The sequence below is a fragment of the Nicotiana tabacum genome, chromosome 5 (genome assembly GCF_000715075.1).
Source record: "Nicotiana tabacum cultivar K326 chromosome 5, ASM71507v2, whole genome shotgun sequence".
NCBI lineage: Eukaryota > Viridiplantae > Streptophyta > Magnoliopsida > Solanales > Solanaceae > Nicotiana > Nicotiana tabacum.
The window spans coordinates 127,796,101-127,814,684 of record NC_134084.1 but is presented as its reverse complement, the minus strand read 5'-3'; the positions used below and the strand labels follow the sequence as shown (position 1 = coordinate 127,814,684).

The window sequence follows — 18,584 nt, the reverse complement described above, 5'->3', positions numbered from 1 at the left end:
ATTGAAGCTAAGGCAAGAAAATAGAAAAACTCCCAAAAATCCTTCCCGGGCCCACATCTCGAAATCGGGTAAAAGTCACAAATTATGAATACCCATTCACTCACTAGTTCACTCATACAAAAATTATCCAAAACCGACGCCTAATTCTCTCTCAAACCTCAGATTTTTGATTGGGGAACTTTTCCCCCATTTTTCAAATTTTCCCCTCAATTCCTTAATTAGATGAAGAATTCAACAATAGATTAATATTGTATGATCAAAATCGAGTTAGAATTAGTTACCCAATAGTTCTCTTTCAAAATCCCTCGAAAAATCGCCTTCCACCGAGCTCCAAATTGAATTTTTGTGTTATGAAATTTCAAATCCTCGAAATCCTCTTTTCGACTGCTTCTGCGGTCCCAGAGCTCCGCACCTGCGGAAATTCATTAACTCCCTAGATGCCGCTCCTACGCTCAACCCTCCGTAGATGCGGCTCCGCTTCTGCAGCTCTTGCATCGCATCTGCGACCACTGGCCCTCATGCCTCAAACCGCACCTGCGACCACCTTCCTCGCTCCTGCGGGGCCGCACTTGCGGACTTCCCACCACAGGTGCGAAAATACCAGAACCAGCCAACTTCAGATTTTGCTCAAGTCCAAATATTCATCCGTTAAGCACCCGAAACTCACCCGAGGCCCCCGGGGCCTCAACCAAACATACCAATCAATCCTAAAACATCATATAGACTTAGTCAAGCCCTCAAATCATATCAAGCAACGCTAAAACCACGAATCACCCTCCAATCCAAACTTAATGAACTTGAAGTTTCAAAATTCTACAACCGATGCTGAAACCGACCAAACCACGTCCGATTGACCCCAAATTTTACACACAAGTCATATTCAGCACTACGGACCTATTCCAACTTCCGGAATCGGATTCCGACTCCGATACTAAAAATTCCACTATCGGTCCGAAACTTCAAAAATTCAACTTTCGCCGTTTCAAGCCTAAATGAGCTACAGACCTCAAAAACATAATCCGAATACGCCCTAAGCCCAAAATCACTCAACGGAGCTAGCGGAATCGACAGAATTCCATTCCGGAGCCGTCTTCACACTGTTCCGATTACGGTCCAAATTCTAAGGCTTAAGCTCTCATTTAGGGACTAAGTGTCCCAAAATGCTCCGAAACTCATCAAAACGAATCATCCTGGCACATCACAGGAGCAGGAATAAATACGGGGGGAGCTGTTAGTAGGGGATCGGGACTCTAATTCTCAAAACAACCGGCCGGATGGTTACATTCTCTTTAACTCCATAGCAAACACTCTTAAATCTATTTTTTTTAATGTCTCTTTATCTAATACTCAAAATTTTATTATCATGGTCTCTTTATCTAATACCCAAATTCCAAAGACAATTAATTTTAATTTTTTTCAAGCATTCAAGATTTGATTTCCAAAAGAATACAACTATCATCCAAATTCGTGAGCATAATTGGCCGAAAAAATTATGGGACAATATTAATAGAATTGAGATGAAAAATTCTTTCGACAAGCTCTTTTTTTTTTTTTTTTCTCAATCAATCTTCAACCTCTTTTATTCATCTTTTACCCTAGCTTTCTTTCTTTCCTTTGGCATTACTTTATCAAAAAATATTATCATTATTCCATCAAGATGAAACTCAATGATTTTGAAATGAATTGTGAAATGCTACAATGAGCAAAAAAGCGAGGATTTGGGGAAGGAACTTTCTATAAAAATACAGAAAAAGCGAGGATTTGGGTTATAGTATTCAACCGAGTTATCCGAACATATTTAAGGGGGAACTCATGTATTTTTCCCTTTATTAAACTAGATATTTTGAAGCATTTGCCCTAAAAAACTTTTTTTAATGAGGAATACTCTTCGGCTCTACTCTTATTAGGGTTGGGTTTTTCGATCACCGTTACCTCAATGTGCTAAACTTATTTGAAAAATAAAAAGAGAGAATGACAGAAATAGGATATTTCAGTTTCATTATTAATTTTTTGACTCTGCTAAGAAAAGTTTTGGGAAAATAGCCTTGGCCAGAATTTTGAGAAGCACTCCTATTAATCGCCCCAATTTTTGATATGGTAAGGATTCGCCACAAAAGCATGGCAATCGACCAAAACATTTTATATGGTGATCTAGGATTTTCAAAAATATGACAATCGGGAAAATATTTCAGATGGTAATCACCAGGATTTCCATAAAATATGGCAATTGTCAGAAGCGACTTCAAAATTCTGACAGTGAGACTATTTTACCTAAAGAAATTAACGGGATCAAAAATTACATTTGCTTCTAAATAGGTCCCTCCGATTTAGTTTCTTGAAATAAAAATTCATGAAACTATTTTTGAAGGCAAAATTTAGCCTATTGAGCTAACAGTTAAAGAATGATCTCAAAATTAGTTATCTGATGATTATTGGGGGCATTTGCATCTATACCTGCTTTTTGTATCACATTTTAATTTGTGTCCGCTTTGCAAAAAAAAATTGCAAGCGTACTCGCTTTTTCGCATAACTTCAACACACGGGGCTGAAGTAGCAAAGGCAATCGCGCAAAACTTCAGCATTCTAGTAGCCGGGCCTGAAGTTAAGCTCTAGAGCTGAAATTTTTGTGTTGTATAGAGCTGAAGTTTTTGTTTTATAACCGGAAAACTTCAGCTCTAGAGCTGAAGTTCGCCAGTTATAAAATAAAAACTTCAGCTCTAGAGCTGAAATTTTTATTTTATAACCGGGAAACTTCTTGTCGAACAATTGCAGCGACCTGTAAACACAACGAACGAAAATTTGTTCAAGTATATCGTCAAGCACATGGGCTGCATCAAAATTCTCCTCTAATTCAACTTAGCTTCTGTTTAGATGCAATTCAGTCAGTGTGACCAGTATCGGTGGTAATGTGTCGAATTTTCGGTGTGTAAACCTATGCGTAAAATTTTCATAAGGTATTTGAACAAAGAATCGCATGCATATATAGAATTCACCAAGAAAAGATGAAGAATGATAATAAATCCAGATTCATCTAATTTGTAATCTCTTCAAATTTGCCGGTAAGCACAAAGATGAAGAAAAGACAAAAACTTCAGTTCTAGAGCTGAAGTTTCCCGGTTACAAAAGAAAAACTTCAGCTCTAGAGCTGAAGTTTTCATTTTATAACTAGGGAATTTCATCTCTAGAGCTGAAGTTTTTGTCTTTGTAACTGGGAAACTTCAGCTATAGAGCTGAAGTTATTTAGTTCATTGTATGTTTACTACCCCAAATGACACTCTTTTCACATAATTTTTAACTAAATTCTTTTACTGCAATTGTTATGGCCCAGTTCTCAGTTCCTTTTCTTTTCAATGGAACGATGACATAATATACAAACCTGAAGTTCATCATCCAGGAGTAAAACCTAGATAGAAAATAAGCTTCTGGTGCAATATCTCGCCATCACAAACGGTAGCAGTCACACAATGTCACATGGAAATCATTTAAGCATGAGATTTTGTAAGCAAAGTCAACCTATTGCACCTTTTAGCAAAAAAAAAAAAAAAATTGCACCAGCAGATCATCTTTTCTCTAAGGTATTAGACTAGTAGACTAGATAGAAAAGCGCAGAAGAAGAAGAAGAAGAAGAAGAAGAAGAAGAAGAAGAAGAAGAAGAAGAAGAAGAAGACGAAGAAAATGAAGGAGGAGAAGGAAGAGCGGAAAGGGGGTTGGAATTATTTAAAAAGTGGGTCCAAGTTAAAAAAATTTTAAAAAATGGGTATAGGTTAAATGGGGGCGACCAAATAAGACGCCCCGTGCAATTTTTACATGATTATTGTGTATTCCGACCAGTTTCTTTTGAGGCCCAATTCATGTGTGCATTCTCTCCAATTTCTCCCCTTTCTATTGAGGCCTTACTAAGGGAACCAGTTATGTCTGCCCTAAGCAAATTAGTATTAAAATTGGCCAATTCACAAAATATTATCAATATTAGTCAAATGCTACTAATATTAGCCAATTAGCTAATTGTAACTAAATAAGATCAAATTTTTGCTTTTTTTTCTTTTTCTGATTGGATGTTGTTGGAATAGATTGTGTACATCTTAAAGAGTTTGAATCTCAGTTTTGGGATGATTTGGTGGAGTTTTGAGGTGGTTTGAATTGAAAATTCGAAGTAGAAAATGAACATGAATAAAGATAATATGTGTATCATTTGTGCATCACATATGTATCATATATGTATCATATGTATATCCATATATACATGTCGCAGAAGAACTTTTTAAACTCGATTCTAACTACGAATTTTGATACCAAACCAGTCAAACCTCCAATCTTGCTCAAATTTGTATATTACCTCATCTATATGTTTTCAACGAATTCCAACCATACCCATCGAAAAAATATCGTTTTTTGCCTTCTTTTTTTTTTTAAATATTTTATATCTTTGGTAATGAATTTTGATTCCAAACTAGTTTAACTCGCCTTCAAACTTCGTCAGATTTTGTATATTGCATCATCTGTGTATTTTCAACGAATTGCAGTAATACCTACTAAAAAAATTCTTTTTTTTTCCTATATTTTTTTTAATGTTGTATATTATTGGTAATATTTTTTGGTTATTTTTTATAGCATTGCTAAAATAGCTAGTTGTTGGTAAATAGTTTTTTTTTTTTTTTTTGGTATAATTCCGTAAGATTCCCTAATTCTTGTGTGCGTTAGTCCAATCTCTTTTTCTTACTCTTTATGAAGTGAAGAAGAAAACCTTTCCGAATAAATAAGAGACATTACTTTTTGAGATACTACACTAGTTTTCCGGCATTCTTGAGGAAGTTTCTATCGACCCTTCGGTGATGGATGTTGCTTACCATGGCCTCTTGTGGAAAGATCCACTGTGTATGAAGAAAACCAGTAAGGATTCAGAGAAAACGTGGCAAAAACTGATAAAGAAACAAATTAAAAAGACACATCCAAGTAATTAATTGTATATTATAAAAATGTATAGCTTGGCCCTATAGGATACAATATTAGAGCCAACCAATAAAACATTTAAGCTTACTCTTTCCATGATCTGCCTTAAAATCACTGTCTCTCTCCACGCTGCATGTTACCCTTGACGTGCGACGCATTCGGTCGTCACAGGCGGAGGCAATATTTCAATTTTATATGTTTTGTTAAAACGACGAATTAAAGTACTAATAGCTGGGGTTATAAATTTAATAATTGTACATATTCCCTAATATTTAATACAAATATACTAAAGTACAGTTTGGTGCATAAAATATTATGTTTGGCTATAATTATATATTTTTAGTGCCTTACTTACCTTACATTTTGGGGCTTTAATGCTAAACTATACTATATTTGTGCTTAATTGAGTTTATTTTATGTGTAGATATGTTGAAGACGAAATTGGGAACAAAGTAGAGATTTTATGTATATTTTGTACACTACAAGAATGGTCCACGATCATTTATTAATTGGAAGCATTATAATGATATTATGGAGCAATGATTGAAGAGATAAATACTAAAGAAGACAAAAAGAAACAAGGCAAAGGATTTTTAAAGCAAAACAAAGAAACGAGAATGAGAAAAGAAATGAAGTTAGGCAGCAAATCAAAAATGTAAGCAAAGCAACCTTCAAGGCGACGCGAGCTACTTTGCTCGCTATAAAGCACGCGAGGCGAGGGAAATTGCCCGCGTTTGAGCGTGCGCCGCATGGATTAAAGCGAGCCCAAGCTCGCGGCAGAGCTGGCGTCGCAAAGGCTGCAGCGAGGTGGAGCGCGCTATAGAGGTGGCGGCGTGAGGCTTGTAGCGAGGGTGGTCCGGATTTTAAAAGCCTATTTCGTCTCCTTTTTAGTTTTGGATTTGATTTTTTCGTCTAGGCCTTTTTCCTACACATATAAATAGTCATTAAATACTATTTTGAGAGGGAATTTTGACTAAGGAGGGAAAAACACACTAGGAGCAAGGCGGAGAATTCTTCTACGAGTTTTTCACTTCCGTCTCTCTATTTCCATTATTGGTTATGAATTCTAGTATTGTAGTTTTGCATACTATTATCAATATCTAATTTGTTATCTAAGGTTTTGGTGGAATCTTTTAGAGGTTGAATTCTTGTGATGTTTTTATATAATTGAGCCATTTGATTTCTCTACTTGTTCAACTACGTGTTTGTTATTGTTGATTGAATGTCCATCAATTGACTGTGCATATTTAGTATGTATTGCTTGGAAAAGGGTACATATTTAGGTAGTTGTTGAACAACATCACTCCTAATATATGTGAGGTACAGAGGGTTTAAAGGTAGGATTAGTAATAACAAAGCGTTGGTGCAATCTTAGTGAGCGATGCACTAATGCCAGCTAGCGTAGTTCGGAAGAATATGTCTAGTAAATTGCGGTAGTTGCTCGGAAAAGAATTACGACACCCGAAGTACCCACGATCGGTAGAGAATACTTAGACAAAATTATAAAGACGCAACGGGAAGGATTCCGATAATTGGTGAAATTATAACTCTAGACCTCCTTAATCTTGTCTCCAATCCTTATCCTTGTTAATTGATAGTTTTACTGCTTTCTAGTATTTGTTAGTTAATTAGATAAAAATAAACGTTATAATCTTTATAAGTAGGAAATTATTTGGACTTGTATTTCTTAGCGATATTGAACAACTGTAGCTAAGCCTTAATTCTCGGCGGGATTCGACTCCAGACTCTTAGACCGTATTATATTTGCAACGACCGCTTATCCTTTTTAGGACTAGAGTTGGGCGTGATCAAAGCATTACGCATTCACGCAGGGTCGGGGGAAAGCCACACCCTAAGGGGTGTGATGTAAGCAACCTACCCTGATGCTTCTGATGCAAGAATCAGTGGCCGATTCCACAACTCGAACCATGACCTATAGGCAGGGGCGGACCCAAGTGGTGAGAAGTGTTGAAGTTGTCAAACTCCCACATCGGTTGAGGAGAAAAATTGTTGGGATTTTTACCTTATAAAAGGAGGCCTAATGTTTAGGATTTATACACACCTCTCATTTGCCTTCTTATATTCTTAAGGCATTTGTATCTTCTCTCTTTAGTATTATTTCACTATGTATTTTTGGAGTGGAATAAAATATTGGTTGTGTCCGAGGAAGTAGGCAAAATTGGCCGAACCTTATAAATTCTGGTGTTCCTTTTATTGTTGCTTTATTGTCTTATTTATTATTTGGTGACTGCTATAATTTTTGGTATAGTAGTTGTGACTCATTCACACTAAAGATGAATGTGCCTTTTGTTGAGAAAAGGGGCACTGAAAGAAAGACTGTCCGAAGTTGAAGAATAAGGCCAAACATAACAATGGAAAGGCCATTATGGATTCAAATGTAGCTGATTGTGATGATTCAGACTTCTCATTAGTTACAACAGAGTCATCAACATCATCAGACGTATGGTTGATGGACTCGGCTTGTAGCTATCATATGTGTCCCAACAGGGACTGGTTCGTGGAATTTCAAGAAGGAGAATATGGAGTCATCCACACAGCGGATAACAGCCCTCTTACCTCATATGGCATTGGTTCAATACGATTAAGGAACCATGATGGAATGATCAGAACATTAACAGATGTTCGATATGTACCGGATTTGAAGAAGAATCTCATCTCTGTGGGAGCCCTAGAATCAAAAGGGTTCAAAATCATTGTAGAAAATGGAGTGATGAGAGTATGCTCCGGTGTACTAGTGGTAATGAAGGCCAATCGGAACAACAATAACATGTACCGTTATCGCGGTAGTACAGTTATTGGGACAGCGATAGTAACATCCAGTAACGAAAAAGAGGCAGAAGCAACCAGGCTATGGCACATGCGTTTGGGACATGCTGGAGGAAAATCCTTGAAAACTTTATCAGATCAAGGATTTCTAAAAGGAGTACTTGCAACTTGGAGTTTGCGAGCATTATGTCAAAGGGAAACAGACAAGGGTTAAATTTGGTACAACGATCCATAATACTAAATGTATTTTGGATTATGTACACTCTGATGTTTGGGGTCCTTCCAAAACACCTTCATTGGGTGGGAAGCACTATTTTGTAACCTTTGTTGATTTTTTTCCTGAAGAGTATGGGTGTATACAATGAAAAGCAAAGATGAAATGCTGGGAATTTTTCTCAAATGGAAGACGATGGCGGAGAATCAAACAGACAGGAGGATCAAGTGTATTCGCACAGACAATGGAGGTGAATACAAAAACGATCATTTCAATAAGGTCTGTGAAAATGATGGCATCGTCCAACACTTCACTGTTAGACATACACCACAACAGAATAGAGTGGCAGAGCGTATGAACCGGACCTTGCTGGAGAAGGTATGGTGTATGTTGTCCAATGTTGGCTTGGGCAAAGAATTTTGGGCTGAGGCAATTACATATGCATGTCACCTCATTAATCGTCTACCATCTGCTGCTATTAATGGCAAGACACCATTTGAAAAATGGTATGGAAAGCCTGCTGTAGATTATGACTCTTTGCATGTGTTTGGCTCAACTGCATATTATCATGTGACAGAATCAAAATTGGATCCAAGGGCAAAGAAGACTATTTTTATGGGAATTACTTCTGGAGTCAAAGGATATCGCTTATGGTGTCCTATGACAAAGAAAGTAATATTCAGCAGGGATGTTACCTTTGATGAATCTGCTATGATAAATAAGGTAACAGAAGATACCAAACAAAATGAAGATGCTTCTAAGCAGGTAGAGTTTGAGGGAAAATTTATTTTCCTACACAAGAAGCAGAGGAGGAAACAAATGAAGATTATCCTCTGGAAGGAGAGCCATTAGAGGAGATTCCAACTCAGGAACCTCAACAACAACTTGAATCAATAGCAACCAGCAGGCCAAAAAGGACAATAACGAAACCTGTTCGTCTCATAGAGACGGTTGCTTGTGTAATCTCAATTGTAGTTGATAACGTTCCTACCACTTATAAAGACGCAGTCCAAAGTTCAGAAGAAGATAAGTGGAGGATTTCATGAATGATGAAATACAGTCCCTTCATCAGAATCATACATGGAGATTGGCCAATTTCCCGAAGGGAAAGAAAGCAGTTGGGTGCAAATAGGTATTTGCAAAAAAGGAAGGATTTCCTAACCAAGTAAATGTTCGCTACAAAGCAAGATTGGTGGCCAACGGATATGCTCAAAAGGAGGGAATTGATTACAATGAAGTGTATTCTCCAGTTGTAAAGCATTCCTCCATTAGAATTATGTTGGCTTTAGTAGCACAATTGGATTTGGAACTAGTTCAGATGGATGTAAAAACTGCATTTTTACATGGAAACTTGGAGGAGGAAATCTACATGACTCAGCCAGAAGGATTCAAAGTTGCTGGAAAAGAAAATATGGTGTGCAAACTTGAAAAATCGTTGTACGGATTGAAACAATCTTCTAGACAATGGTACAAGCAATTTGACAAGTTTATGTTGCAGCAAGGGTACAAGAGAAACAAATACGATCATTGTGTGTATTTGCGCAAGCTTAAAGATGGTTCCTTTATATATCTTCTCCTATATGTTGATGATATATTGATAACTTCCAAGAATTCGGAAGAAATTAATAAGTCGAAGATTCAACTGAAGAAGGAGTTAGAGATGAAGGATCTGGGTGAGGCAAAAAAAATTCTTGGCATTGAGATAATAAGAGATAGACGTTCAAAGAAACTCTGTTTATCTCGGAAAGAATATTTGAAAAGAGTACTACAACGTTTTGGCATAGATGAGAAGACTAAGCCAATTAGTACTCCACTTGCTCCCCATTTTAAGCTAAGTACTACTATGTCGCCAAAAGATGAAGCTGAACGAGAATATATGTCAAAGGTACCATACGCAAATGATGTTGGTAGCTTGATGTATGCAATGGTCTATACGAGACCTGACATTTCACAAGCTATTGGAGTTATAGATATATGCATAATCCCGGAAAGGAGCATTGACAAGTTGTAAAGTGGATTCTACGGTATATTCATTATACTGTAGATGTTGGGTTAGTTTTTAAGCAGGAAGACAATCAGTCTGTAGTTGGATATTGTGACTCAGATTTTGCGGGTGATCTGGACAAACGAAGATCAACTATTGGTTATGTGTTTACTTTTGCAAAGGCACCAGTTAGTTGGAAGTCTAATTTGCAGTCAACAGTTACTTTGTCTACAACAGAGGCAGAGTATATGGCTATTACAGAGGCTGTGAAGGAAGCAATTTGGCTTCAAGGATTGCTAAATGAGCTTGGTGTTGAACAAAAAGGTATCACAATTTTTTGTGATAGTCAAAGTGCTATCCAATTAGCGAAGAACCAAGTTTATCATGCAAGGACGAAGCACATTGATGTTCGGTATCATTTCGTACGAGAAATCATAGAAGAAGGTGGAGTCACGGTGAAGAAAATTCATACTACAGAGAATCCTGCTGATATGCTAACAAAAGTGGTGACTGCGGTCAAGTTTCAACATTGTTTGGATTTGATCAACATTGTTGAACACTGAAGATTGAAGATGAAGGCACAACCAAAATTTGTTATTAAGAGAAAATTGAAGATGCGGAATTTTGCCAAGGTGGAGATTTGTTGAAGTTGTCAAACTCCCACATCGGTTGGGGAGAAAAATTGTTGGGATTTTTCCCTTATAAAAGGAGGCCTAATGTTTAGGATTTATATACACCTCTCATTTGCCTTCTTATATTCGTAAGACATTTGTATCTTCTCTCTTTAGTATTATTTCACTTGTATTTTTGGAGTGGAATAAAATATTAGTTGTGTCCAAGGAAGTAGGCAAAATTGGCCGAACCTCGTAAATTCTGGTGTTCCTTTTATTGTTGTTTTATTGTCTTATTTATTATTTGGTGGCTGCCATAATTTTTGGTATAGTAGTTGTGACTCATTCACACTATATACATTTGGCTTCCGCAACAATTGGTATCAGAGCTAAACCCGCTCAATTAAAAAATAATACTGTGTATATGTATAAATTATGGCTAAAGCAAGGTAAATTTTGTATAGAAATTATTTTTGAACCCGCTTATACAGCTTATACCGCTTATGTTAGTTATGGACTTCTCTGACTGAACTCGCTTGCACAAAATCCTGGGTCCGCCACTGCCTATAGGTCACACTGAAATAACTATATTATTTGAGAAAAAATTATTAGATTCGACCAAACCTGCATATGCGCTTCTAGCTCCGCCCCTGCATTCAGTGTATGCCTTTTTTGTTTTTTTCTTTGTTTCCTTAAAAATCTCTTCTTTCTTTCTTAATACCATGTTTATTTTCTTGTCACGTTTATATTCTCTTAATCACAAATTTCGCGAATTTTAATTGCTCCCAGTTTAGGTTCTTGAACACTATATATCTTGTCTCCTCTCTCTTCCAATACTTTGTTCGCATTGAAAGATAACTTCAAAAATTGAGAAACAATTTCTTAACGAGCGTTGAACTTGCAATTTTAGCATTTATTTGATTTTTTTTCATGTAATTAAATATCGGTGTGAATCAATAGAATTCTTCTGACCAGAGCAAATCAATTGAATCGATTTAACGAAAATAATTTGACTTAGAAAAAACCACCTACCTCATATCCTCCTCTCTAATATTATACATTTATCTAAATCACAAATCATCAAAGTTAAAATAAATAGTCAACTACGTACCACATAGTTGGTGGAAAAAAAAACACCCACCACATAGTTTGCCAAAAAGGTGAAGTGACATCTAACAACCATTTCAAGGTGGGTTGAAAAGGTTAAAGTTATCTATCAATCAACGACTTTTTAACAAATATGTACAATTCTTGATGCACAATGTACAAGGTGTCCAAAGGAAATGACAAAAACAAACCCATACTCTCACCAACTTCAACCAATTTATTTCTTTAAAAAAAATCCTAAGAAGTAGAAGCAGCCAATGCACTGCGCACACCCAAAAATCAAAAACCAAATGTACTTTCATGATTGGTCACACAGTATAAAGAGGATCATCCTAAGGTAGGAAAGTTGGTGAGAAAGACCGATGAAGAGTTTTGACAGCCTTCCCTCATTCCTCAACTATAATTTAACTAGAGAATTTGGCCGCGGTTGCGCAGTTATAATAATATCATTAAATTTAAATTTAAAATTAATTAATTATCAATTCATCAAAATTGGAGAGATAATATTTATTTATTTGTATGCATAGAAGAGATAATTTTATATATTGATGAAGTTACTAATTAGAAATTGAGCTTAAAGGATTGCAGTTTTCATTATCAAAATTTTTGATAGAACGAAAAGAAATAAGGAGGCCTGTACATTTGTGTGGGGGTGAGGTGTGCGCATGTAGGTTTGATACATAATTCTCAGTTTAAATATAACTCAGATAGATGAATTTATATCTGCACTTGAGTTTTCCTTTTTCTCTAAATGGTAAAACTTCTAATAAACATGAAATGGAAAGTGGAAAAAACTAAAATAGAGAAAACCATTTAATTAATTTTTCCCCACATTATATTTTTTTTTTATAAATTTTTTCTTTTATTGATCTTCCTTTTCTTCTCTTTCCAATTCCCTAATCTCTCTAGTCTCTAGTATTTCTACTTTTCTTTTTCTCTATATTCCTATCTTATACTTCTTCTATTATTATTCTTTTCTTTCTTTCCTTTGCCTTTCTTTTTTTACGGTTACTCTTTGAATTTGCCTCATTAAATTTAGTATGCAAAAAACTTAAAAAAGCGAAGAAATTTTACCAAATTTGATTAATTTTCAGAGTTATTATGCATAATACACCTTAAACAAAAAGAAGTAAAAGATATATAAATTATTGTTGTTGTTGTTGTTGTCTAATTGGCGGAATAAGAGAAAACTGACAAAAAATTATGATAAAACAATTGTCATTTTAGTTTTGGAGAAGTTCCACGGTATTTCTCTATAAATCAGATACAAAACGTATTCTTCACACGACGATCTCTTAGTAAAGCCCAATAAAGTATATGTAACTTCTGGACCATATTTTTTATCTACAAATAAAAATTAAAAAAATATCAGAAAATGCTTGTAACACCACAGGCACCATTGCAATGCCCCATGATCTAAACACACAAATAAAAATAACAAATGATTTGGAAATGGAAGTTGTATATGAAATACGAAGCAAAACTGGATCAACTTCATTAAATAAAAGCTTACCAAACTTGTCCATCTACTCGTGGAATTTGATATATAAAAAGATATTTATAATATCATCATCAAAATCTTAGTCTCATATACATAAATATAGTATGATATGTATCAGCGTGCATACATTAACATATGTTGAAATATTTGGACGTTATTATAATTTCAACATGTAATAGGGAATATTGTTGTTTGAAAACTCACCACAATATCATAGTCATAAGATTAGAGAGCACTACGTATAGTTGGATTGGGAATTGACTGGTCAAATGGAGAATTGGAAAGAGCAAAAGATAAATAACAAAATAGATACAATTTAATATTCATAATTATGTAATTACTTCTAACGATTGAAAAAATAAAACAAACATCTTTCATTAGATTTGGCAAGAAAAAAATAGGAGGAGTGGGGATTTACCAGAAAACCCGTTTATGATTTGAAATGCTAAAACTCCCATACTAGTACTTGATATCTTACATATTTGCAAAGTAATACAAATTCATGACAAAGTAACAGGACCCAAAAAAATATAAATACGAAGATTACCCCAATATTAGTTATCCTACAAAATAGAAAGCCTTAATTTTTATTGAGTGAAAGCATACTAAGGTAACGAATAACTACATACTTTAGGAAAAGAGAATTGCAACAAAGGGAAAAAAATAAGGAAAAGAAATATGGAGATGTCGCCTTTGACTTTATGAAATGAATGGCTTGATCGCCAGATCTTCTTGTCTCCACGCCTATCTCCTGGTACCTTTATTTTTATGCTTGCATTGAGGAAATAAATTATAGTTGTACAAATTTTCGTCTTTCTTTTCTTGAGAATTTTGAAGCCTAAATACTATTGTTTGACCATGCCTTTTCAGAAGCTAATGCGTTTACTCTGCTACGTTACCAACAGATTTCCTCTCCTTCCCTTATTTCATTCATTTATGACAGAAATTATTGCAGCTATAAAGAAGGCTATAATTCATGTTTAATAATTAAATGAAATAATTGTACTTAAATTGAGGTGAAAATCCAAAAAAAAACCCAGAAAAAAGATAAATGTAAATGAAAACCAAAGAGAGGTGCCACCTCACTTTTTCATTTCCCACCTTTATATATATATATATATATATATATATATATATATATATATATATATATATATGTCTGTGTGTGTGTATCATTTATTTGAAATTTTTCCTGCTTTAATCGTATTAAAGCCTTTTATGTTATCGGTAATGCAATATATAGGCATTTGAATAATTTATTTTTTTATAACTTTAGTGTCCGGATCAATTTGCGCGCATCTCGACTAATTCCACATAATACATGCTGCCTCCCCCCAGCAAATCATCTAGTGTTTTTGTCTCCGTTGGGAATTGAACATGAGACCTCATGGTCTAACCATTCAGGGCGGGACACCATCAAAATACCCTGAGGCTCACGTGTGAGGCTTAGTTCTGTGAGGCTTACGCCCCAAGCGTCCGACAGTACGCCTGAAATATTCCTAATACTCAATGCTCAAGGCTCACCTAACAGTTCCTTATGCAGTCGTGATTTTTACCTATTGTTAATTTTTCTTCCAATAATATTAACTAAAACTTAAATAAAAATATCCTCTTAAATTTGTGTTTAATCAAATACATTCGTATAAAATTGAAGTCGTTGTATATATATATCGATAACGTAGTTAAGCATGTATATTACATATTATTTAATTTAGTCTAGAAATACTATTGACCGTAATTTCATAAGAACTTAGCTATTCTTTTTAAGCGGACTGATTGTTACATAATGTAAATTTATTTTAAATTATTATTGCACCACACTTAAATTAATTCTATATGAGGAAATGTATATTTATTTGCGGCTCCCAGAAATAATAGTCGAAATATATATGTGTGTGTGCGCGCGCGCTCGCGTTATATACATATAATATACATTTTTTATACACCTTTGGTTAGTTTCGGGCCTTTCGGTCGATCGCTCAATTTTGTATTTTGTCCATTTTTATATTCCATATTTAGTAAATTACAATCGTGAAGGGGAGCTTTGGCGTAACTGACAAAATTATTGTCATGAGAGCAGGAGGTCACGGGGTCGAGCCGTAAAAATAACCTCTTGCAAAAATATAGTCTAAGACTGCATACAATATACCTTGTGGTGCGATCCGGGCTGCCCTTTTACAATCGTGAATCAGCTCCGAGGTCCCACTTGAGTTGGTAAGCCATGGGTTGGTTGGTAAAAACTCTTATTGGAAAGTGAGAAGAAATAGAGCGAGTCATTGGTGGCACGCCTCTTTTTTCTCCTACAATTCAGCTTCTATATATACTTCCCCTTAAACTTCACTACTCTGCCCATACACACAAATACGCATCTCTCTTTTCTCTCATTTCTTCTTCAATCTTTCCACAGATCTAAGAGTTTTTTCATTTTAAGGTCAGTATTTTTCAAATTTATTACGCTGAATTTACTATTTCATTCTTTATTTTTTGTTTCATTAGATTTAGATCTGGTATATATTCTGCATGCATCTATGACTTGTCATAGATTTCAGTTAAATCATCATTTCTTCTGTTGATGTTTTTGTTTGATTTATTGCAAAACGATGTTTTGTTTTCTTATTTTTGATGTTATATATATGTTACGTTATTTTCTGCTATCGCTGGACGTAGTACTTTTTTTTTCCGACGTAGTACTTAGATCCTGTTTATAAAGCAAAGAACTTTTGTTAATTTTCATGATATTGGACTTTTAGCTGCTAAAATTAACTGTAATTTGTCATATTACGTCACTCAGATCTCATTGCTAACTGCTAAACTGGTTCGTACAGTACATTGAGTTAGATCCTGTCACAAATATGACTTTTTGGCCAATGGATTTGGTTATTACGGTTCAAATGATTGCAAATAAAGAATTATTAATGAAATACTTTATATCATGTGCTTAAATTGAAATCACTCATTTTTTTCTTGGATGTGGGAACCTAGATCAAATAAAGAACCGGTCTTTGAAAAAAATTAAAGTAGTGAAAACGGCCCAAAAGACATGTTGTTGATCTGAACTTTATTATTCATCATTTTATTCCACATAGTGTTAGTTCTCTATATATTACCGGAGAGGATTCATATAGTCGAACCCAACTTGTTTGGGATTGAGGTATAGTGATTGTTTAGATATGTCCCCTTAAGTTGATGGAATTCTCTGTTTTCACATGTTTATTAGCAGCTGGACTCATTTTCTTGTGAATATAGAACATTTTGGGATAGAAATGATGACATATTTTCTTGATCTTATCAGCTAGACATGGAGACTTTCTTGTTCACCTCAGAATCAGTTAACGAAGGGCATCCCGACAAGCTTTGCGACCAGGTCTCAGATGCCATTCTTGACGCTTGCCTAGAACAAGATCCAGAGAGCAAGGTTGCATGTGAAACCTGCACAAAGACAAACATGGTCATGGTCTTTGGAGAGATAACAACCAAGGCCAAGGTGGACTATGAAAAGATAGTACGCGACACTTGCAGAGGCATCGGGTTCACCTCAGCTGATGTTGGCCTTGATGCTGACCACTGCAAAGTCCTTGTCAACATTGAGCAGCAGAGCCCTGACATTGCCCAAGGAGTCCATGGTCATCTTACCAAGAAACCAGAAGAAATCGGAGCTGGTGACCAAGGTCACATGTTTGGCTATGCCACAGATGAAACTCCTGAACTAATGCCCCTTACTCATGTTTTGGCTACTCAGCTTGGTGCCAAGCTTACTGAAGTGAGGAAGAACAAGACTTGCCCATGGCTCAGACCGGATGGCAAGACACAAGTTACAGTTGAGTACAAGAATGACAATGGCGCCATGGTTCCTATTAGAGTTCACACCGTTCTCATCTCAACTCAACATGATGAAGGTGTCACAAATGAGCAGATTGCCCAGGACTTGAAAGAGCATGTGATAAAGCCCGTGATCCCAGCGAAGTACCTTGATGAGAACACCATCTTCCACCTCAACCCATCAGGTCGCTTTGTGATTGGTGGTCCACATGGAGATGCTGGACTCACTGGCAGGAAAATTATCATTGACACCTATGGAGGTTGGGGTGCTCATGGTGGAGGTGCCTTCTCAGGGAAAGATCCTACCAAGGTGGACAGAAGTGGTGCTTATATTGTGAGACAAGCAGCAAAGAGTGTGGTAGCAGCAGGACTTGCTCGCCGCTGCATTGTCCAGGTTTCTTATGCAATTGGTGTTGCAGAACCACTCTCCGTGTTTGTTGACACTTACAAAACCGGAACCATTCCAGACAAGGATATTCTGGCTCTGATCAAGGAGAACTTTGACTTCAGGCCTGGAATGATGGCAATTAACCTTGACTTACTCAGAGGAGGTAACTTCAGGTACCAGAAGACTGCTGCTTATGGTCACTTTGGCCGTGATGACCCTGATTTCACCTGGGAGACTGTCAAGGCCCTCAAGCCTAAAGCTTGAGAGAGTACCAACTTTCTTGTGCCTATTATTCTTGTTGCGGACCAATAAACAAGCTACATTGAGTATATTGATACCCTATTCTTACGGTTAAGGCCCTATTGAGTGGAGGGAGACCAAGGAAGTGTCTTCATACTTTCGAGGATTCTAAGAGCTCCGATAGTTGATCCTGTTGATTTCTTTTCTTGTTTTTGCCGTACTTAATTTCAAAATGACCTCCGAAATTTATTTCTGATGTACCCGGACACAAACAACTTCTTTTGTCATTGTGTTCATTTATCTAATGAGAAATGCCGTATGTTGAACTATTGGTTCTGCCTTCTTTCTTTAAACGGGATATAATTTTTCTTTTTTTAAGTAGTATGTTAGCTTTACAAGATGTTCTAGTTTTACCCTTGATGCACAAACATCAAGGGTTGGTTATAATATGCAACAATGCTAAAAGCTGGTATTATTTTATTATTATCTTATTCTTCAATTCTATTACTCCCTCCGTTCTATATTAAATGAGGGGTAGTTTTACTCAGCATGGAATTTAAGAAAAAAGAAGAAGACTTTAGGAACTTGTGGTCTTAAAAGCTTAAGGGGTAAAAAGTGTGTGAGGCCATGACATTTGTGTGGTTATAAAAGCTTCTCGTTAAGGGTAATTGGGTAAAATGAAAGAGTTTAAAGTTGAATTATTTTCAAATTTAGAAATGTGTCATTTATTTTGGAACAGACTAAAAAGGAAAGTACCTCATTTAATATGAAACGGAGGGATTACTACTGTTGTTCTTACTATTTCTGCTGTCAATATTTTGTTTTCTTTAGTATTTTTATCATGGCATCTTTACTCCTGTTTTTTTCGAACATGTTTTTTAAACATTCCTCTTGAGCAGAGGATCTATCTAAACTAGCCTTTCTAAGTTAAGGGTAAGGTTAGCGTACACTCTACTCTTTTTAGATCCCACTTGTGGGATCAC

The 18,584-nt window shown here is 35.8% G+C and overlaps 1 protein-coding gene across 1 annotated transcript; it reads left to right on the top strand.

Annotated features, from left to right (window-relative positions):
• Positions 1-15,446: 15,446 nt before the first annotated feature.
• On the top strand, positions 15,447-17,930 carry LOC107764500 (S-adenosylmethionine synthase 2-like). The gene is made up of 2 exons (XM_016583083.2): positions 15,447-15,585; positions 16,447-17,930. Exon 2 carries the CDS (start codon positions 16,453-16,455, stop codon positions 17,623-17,625), a length of 1,173 nt encoding a protein of 390 aa, XP_016438569.1. The 5' UTR covers positions 15,447-15,585; positions 16,447-16,452; the 3' UTR covers positions 17,626-17,930.
• Positions 17,931-18,584: the final 654 nt, after the last annotated feature.

What these genes read in the sequence shown, in the direction of transcription:
- LOC107764500 (XM_016583083.2), top strand. Translation starts at nt 16,453, where the DNA reads ATGGAGACTTTCTTGTTCACCTCAGAATCAGTTAACGAAGGGCATCCC.